The sequence below is a fragment of the Acanthisitta chloris genome, unplaced genomic scaffold (assembly GCF_000695815.1).
Source record: "Acanthisitta chloris isolate BGI_N310 unplaced genomic scaffold, ASM69581v1 scaffold42327, whole genome shotgun sequence".
Lineage (NCBI taxonomy): Eukaryota > Metazoa > Chordata > Aves > Passeriformes > Acanthisittidae > Acanthisitta > Acanthisitta chloris.
The window spans coordinates 2,996-9,779 of NW_008682805.1; the positions used below are offsets into that span (position 1 = coordinate 2,996).

General features: G+C 42.6%; 1 protein-coding gene across 1 annotated transcript; it reads right to left on the reverse strand.

Annotated features, from left to right (window-relative positions):
• Positions 1-875: 875 nt before the first annotated feature.
• PRSS23 (protease, serine, 23) lies at positions 876-2,604 on the reverse strand. Its single transcript, XM_009078647.1, has one exon. It carries the CDS (start codon positions 2,584-2,586, stop codon positions 1,468-1,470), a length of 1,119 nt encoding a protein of 372 aa, XP_009076895.1. The 5' UTR covers positions 2,587-2,604; the 3' UTR covers positions 876-1,467.
• Positions 2,605-6,784: the final 4,180 nt, after the last annotated feature.

Below are 6,784 nucleotides of genomic sequence, written 5' to 3' on the forward strand. Positions count from 1 at the left end.
AGTGGCACAGTCCACCTGAGAAACTCTGCTTGTAGAGACCACGCTGATTTCCCAATTCCCAGCTGTTTGCTGAGCTACAGTATTTGGCTGCACTGATTTTACCTATAAAAGACAGTTCTTGTTTTAAGCTCTAATTCTGCTATAGTAAAAACTTAAGTAACTGTTACCTATAAGAGACAACAGAGGATCACTTCATAGCAAACCCAGGCTGCATCCTATAGTGTGGCTCTGTTCCAGATGCAGAATTACTGAACTGTACATTTGCCAAGAATTATTTGTGACTCAACAGTTAGATAGGTAGGAGAATTCTGATCCCAAACAAAACAAGAAACATTGGTTAAGATACCATACAAATTACACAGCGGGATACGATTGAGAGACACTTACAAATCTAGGGTCCTTCTACCTGGTATGTTTTTAGGCAGAACAGCAAGGATCTTGAACAAACAGGGAGAAAAACTTGGTAGAACCCTAACTTGGTAGAACCCTTGCCCTTTACCTGCTCTGCAGGCAGAAATTCAGATGGCCACTAAGACCAAAAACAGGCTTCCCCTCCGAAAATCTGAGGTGCTGACATGAGATTTTTCTTAAAAGATCTAAGTAGGTCATAAACAGAAAAGCCTCTATCCCCACACACTTTCTATAATAGTATATTCATAGGGATCCTGCTAGGCATAAGGCTATGCCCCAGCTCGTCTAAAGATTTAATCACAAATCCAATTTGTGTTTCCCAAAGCAGGATGCAATGGCACTGCTCATATGACCAACATCATCTTCACAGTCAAGTCCTTGCAACATCAAGGCCTGTTTGCTCAAAAACCATTTTTCTTAACTGTGTTACTAATAAAGTCTCAAATCACTCAGGCCAAAAGGAAGTTAGCAGTGTTATGTGGTTATTTACCCTTCATGCTATTTGTGTGGCATTCATCTCCCACAGCGCACGCCTTGCCCTTTTCACACTCTCTTTCTCATGCAGGAACACAAAGCTGTAATGTTTGGGTTGCAAACACCATTAAATGCCCCTCTTCAGCCCCCAACAGCATAGAAATATTTTCTTTTAAAAGTTCAGATCAAAGCATTTCTACTAATCCTAGGATTTATTAAAACAAACATTGTAGGCATGAGATAGTCAACAGCGTCCCTTTTACAAGATTCTTTGGAGACGGTTCTGTTTTCATACTGGTTACTGATCCGCCCCTAATTAATCTTCAGTTGCTCAGCTGCAAATTCAGCAAGTCCACCTGCTCCTTCCCCACCCAGCAGACGTTCTTTTCTCCCCAGTTTCGAGCTGTAATGATAGCACCATGCAGTCCCTGTCCTAAGAACAGGGTGGTTGGCTTGAAAAGCTACATATCACCTCCCGATGTTACATGCTCATATCACACACATTTGCAGCACAAGTCTAGCCTTTCCTCAGATGAGTAATTAAAACCAGTCATTAAGTGCTTTCAAGGAGTTTCATTGTCTTTATCCTTCCCTGCAGTCAAGGTAGTTGCCTTTGATCCAGTAACAGATCTGTGCGTATTTGAGAGGTGTGATCCGAACAGCTACATTGAAATCCTGTGGGGTGCCATTCATGTCCACCCACTGATGGCCTGAAAATATACCAATAATTTTACGCTCCCATTTGTGATTCTGCCTCTTCCACATCCTCACGTACACCCCCGATCCACTCGCGCCTGGCTGAGCGTCACACTGCTGGTATAACAGGTCATATGTTTCATCTTTGACATCACAGAAACGGTAAACCAGGTTTCCCGGACGATCATTGTCGTAGCCAGAGAAGTGAATCCTCCCTCCAGGCAAGTGTCTTGCTGGTGGGCTCACACCTATCTTCATAAACTTTCTTTTATGAGGCTTCTTCAGCTCCAGCAGGGCATAGTCATAATCCATGCCAATGTCATTGGCATTGCCTTTGATCCATCCTTTGGGGACATGCGTCCGTTTCACTCGGATCCACTGGAATTTCATTTTCTCAGGCAGTGCCGAGTTGGTGATATTGGCCCCTTTGCTGCCATCTTTCACTTTGGGCTTTAGGAACCCCACCCGCAGTTTCTGAGCTCCTTTGACGTAACTCTTGCCATCATGGATACAATGAGCAGCTGTAAGAACATGCTTTTCAGCCACCAGTGTCCCCGTGCAACCTGTAGATAGCTTCACCGATGTGGAGAATGGGTAATTCAACAAGAAGTCTTTCCCAAAAATGCTAAACCTGCTGTCATAGCCATAGATCTGCCTCTTAGTTCGAGATTTGCCTTGAGACCCTCCACCACTGTTGCTCAGAATATATATGCCCACTTCAGTTTCAGTGAGGCTACCATTAGCGTACAAGGTTTCATACGACAAGTAGTTCTTCACTTCTTCATAAGTTGGCAGTGGAGAACTTTTGTGGCATGCTGGGCCACAGGGAGATACCACTTCCAGTCTGGCTTCAGCATCAAACTGTGGTTTGTCCAAGTTCAGGGTAGACCGCGGCAGGATAACGGGAACTCTGTAAGATGGCCAAGTTGGCTTCCAGTGAGAACTGGAGGGCATCACATCTTTAGCAGCACACAAAAGGAAGATTAAAGTGGACAAGCCTGCCATTCTGAATGCCGGTCTGTGGAAAGCAAAAGGAAGTACAGTCATTCACCCAAACACATTGCAAAATTATCCTACCCTGCTAAGTAACAGCTTGCTACCCGACTATAAATATAGTAAGGGTCAAGCTATTTGAATGGAGTTAACTTATATTAAGTAGCTCAGATTTCTCAGTGTTAAACTAATGCCTTAACCAGTATCTTGAAACAAGTGTCCCAGGTTAACATGGAAATACAGGGCATTTAACCCTTAGGTGTGCTGAGCCACCAACTCCCAGCTGACATGAGTGGGAAGTTAAGAGCATTTGTCTTCACACGGCGTAAAGAAAATTCAGTCTCCATGTAAATCCCTGCATTCAGAAACCAGAGCCCCTGCAAAGAGTAAATGTGTCTGTCTTCAGCTAGATTAGAGCATTCTCTGAAAGCTCTCCCCTACTCTCTGACTCTGCTGAGAGAGGTCCTTAAATCTCCTCACACCATTTGCTGTCTCAGCCACAGACATCAAGCTGATAGTAGGAACAGGCAGATGGACAAAGGTGACCTGACAGGGGCCAGGTTGCAGAACATGACCACATGGTAAACTCAGTTCCCCTTGCAACTCACACCATAGGAAGGTTTCTGCTCCATGTAGCATTTGCTCTCCCCTAGGCTTACACAAGAAAGGGTAATATGATTACACACAGGCAGTTAATGAAAGAAGATTACAATTCTTGAGGGAATTTGCAGTTAACATACTGGCTTATTGCTTTATAAACTCAATTAATTAGAAATGCAAACCAACCCCCTCCAAGCACAGGGAAGCAAATGGGACTGTAAATGTGTTTATGAACCGCAGGCAGAGTGCCTCAGACTGCAGAGAACAGCGTGCACTAGTACTGTGTCAAGAAAACGTGTAACTGTGGTTTATTTGAAAATTAGCCATACAGCTGAATCGCTGCTGGAGGCATTGCACCCTGGGCAAGAAGGCAGGCAGGATCTCCCTCACACAAAGATTATTCAAACAAAACTTCACAACTATGTTGAGCTTACACATATTTAAGACCCTGCTGAGGTTACACTGATCACAACTGTAGGATCATTCCTGAAATGCCTCAAACAAGTAAACCAAAGCAAACCACGCAGGAAATGACTGCAGCTATCTAAGAATAAAAAAAGAAAAATCCTTCTCTTCAATGCTTTCTGTAGCCATACTCCACCCCTAAGCCGCACCAAAAAAAGACTTTGGAAGCTACAGACTGCTGAAAAACAAATGTCCAACCCAAATATTGGGCCTAGAGTCTTAATTTTTTGGTAGCATCCTCTTTGGGAATGGAGGCTATAATTAAAGCACACAACGTTCAAAATATCACTTGACTCATGCAGGATATCAAAAGATTTTCATTCCAAAAACCCGACGTAGATGAAGAGAACTGATGCTACTGATACCCATGGAGGCAGGTACTGCCTCCTCCAGAAGCAACCACAAATTCTGTTGGCAGTTTTCTTATTAACGAACAGAACATATTTAAAGGAACATATTTTCTTCTAGGAATATATTTTTTTCTAGTTTTTCTTAAGCTCTATAGAATGTGTTGCTTTATACCTAACAGGCGAGTCATGCTGGAAAATATAAGCCATTTTAAACATGAATCAGAATTCCATAATTTTGGATGTCCCACAATTGGAAAAATCTTGGTATTCACAGAAAACCACCAGCTCCTCTGACTCATTCCACAGCAAAGACTAATATTGGATGTAGCTGTGTTTTGCAAGCTATGAAATAAGAGTTTCACATTGGTATAAGGATGGCACAGGGAGCACCTGCTGTATTATCAAGTATAGTTGTTGTACAACAGTGATTAGGAAAACATAGAAAAAGAAGGTAACAGGAACAAATGATACCACTCCATGCCCACAAAGACAATATACACAGGTATAAGTCAACTGTTAACTGTCAGTGAGGACCGTATGCAGCAACATTTACTGGTTTCATAGTTAGAGGTTGAGAACAGACTAAATCACAATTATGATGTGCATCAGGTAGCCAACCCCATCATTAAGAGCATGTATTTCTAAGCAGTGTGCCCTCATCTGCTTCATACCAAGAAGTTATTCCCACAAACCATATTTGAAGCTTTTCTGATAGATGGAATCTCTCTAAATTGCACCACTCATGCCACTTGCTGGATCCAAAACCCATTCACGCTAACTGAGCCGATGTTGGCCTTTGGCTGGTTTATTTAGCTGGCAGGGGGAAATTAAAAGCATCTTGTCAGTTGTTATTTGCACAAGCAGCAAGATTCTGTCGTGCCTGTCAGCACAGTGACCTGATGAAGGGACTGTGCGCCCAGCAGCTTCACTGCTTCCTCCGAGATTATTATCTGGGTTGAGAAGAGAGATTACCTCTCCCTGCAACCTGCCTTCCCTTATCTCCTCACCATCACCACCGCAGCAACGCCAGCGCTGGAAAAGCAGCTTTAAACAGCAGAGGGCAGCCGCCCTATGAAAAGAACAAGACAGGAGCTGGGACTCAAGCTGGTCCCCCAAAAAGGCTTCAGAAGATGATATTTGTGTCTCTGCTGTGGTGTGTGAAGTGGTACTTACTCCACTTTTTGTCGCTGAGCAAGCTTTCCCACACCCCTCCTCTGCTGCTTCTGTGCTATGATCACAGTGCAGCTATATGGGATAAAAAAACTTTCCATCAGTTACAGAACTTTTCTCTTATTTAAAATGTTATTAAAACCTTACAATAAAACACAGTTTATACCTGGCCATAGAAGCTAAATAGTGCTCACCAACCAAGACTTTTACTGAAGTTTTCATAGTTACATCTCATCTGGAGACATATATGGTACTAAATCAACTCTGAGCAGCAATAAATAGAATAAATACGTCTTTTTTATAATAAGATGAGCATTAGTGCATAGTGCCTCTTTCTGTTTAGATCCTCCCTCTTTAAAAAATAGCTAAGCAGAAAAAATGAAGGAACTGAAAAAGCAGTGTACATTTAAAGATAGATCTACCAGCTAGGAAAAGGAAAGAAGAGCCTGTCTCTTTTTGTTTAAAACAAAACCGAAAAGCTGAAAACACACACAGTTAAATCTAAGTACGTCCAGCTACTTACTCATGGGTGACGCCGAAAGATGTTCTCAAATCGAAGACCCTGGTAAGAAGTGAGAACTTCTCTGCATGGCTACCACAGAGCAATACCGAATGAATTACGATGTGCTGCTCTACTGTAGTACTGCTCTTCTGTTTCTGTTTAAACTGTGTCATAAACTCAATCCACCCTTTGACTCAGTACAAAGCCCTGCACTGATATCTAGCCTAGGAACCCCCTAGAAGCGGTTTGTACATAATCACACTCGCTAATAGCATTAAAATTGTTAATGGAAAGCTTGACAGCCCCCCCAGGGCTCCCCATGCCACTAAAATACTTTACAGACACATTTTCCTGCTTGCTATGGGCATTCATGCCCTGAGAGAGATGCTGGTGAAAGAAAACTGCGCTGTTCAAGATGGACATGAATCATTTTTTAATAAGCAAGTAATCTTTCTGCAAGAGTTCACTACATCAGGGGTGGATCTTGTAATAGATGGCTAAATAACAATAAATCCTGGATCATCCAGTACAAGAGTCCATGAACTGAGCAGTCTCCATTACATTTTGAAATGAAGAAAGTTTTTTTCCACAGTGCTGGAAGCCAGAATGATTAACATAGCAAAAAAAAAAAAAAAAAAGAAGCAAGAAAACCAAGACAGCAAGAGAGAAAAACCTGCCTCAAACCAAATGATAAATGTGAACTAAATCACTGTCACTGCTGTGCCAAAATACTTCTGCTGCTTTTCTTGATCACACAACTTGTTAAAACACAGCAAAAACAATCAAGCCGTGCCTTAATAATTACAGAAGTCTTACTGCCATTAAAATCTAACATCTCTATTAGCTAGCCTGCGATGCTGAGGGTGGTGCGAAGGTTACACCGCCTTACCTGCTCGACTGAGGGCTGGAGGAGGAGATGTCTCTGAAAACCTGAGACGAACTTTGATACTGGCAGGCCAAGGGTGTGTCTGTTAACATACACACCGGGCACAGTGGGTATTTTGACACGTGTGACACTGACACACGCACAGAGGAAAGGGATCGTGCTACATCTCCCACTTAGTCCAATTCCTATAGAATGATCGGGCTGTCTCCTTCCTCACTCCTCTCTTTCTTCTCTCTT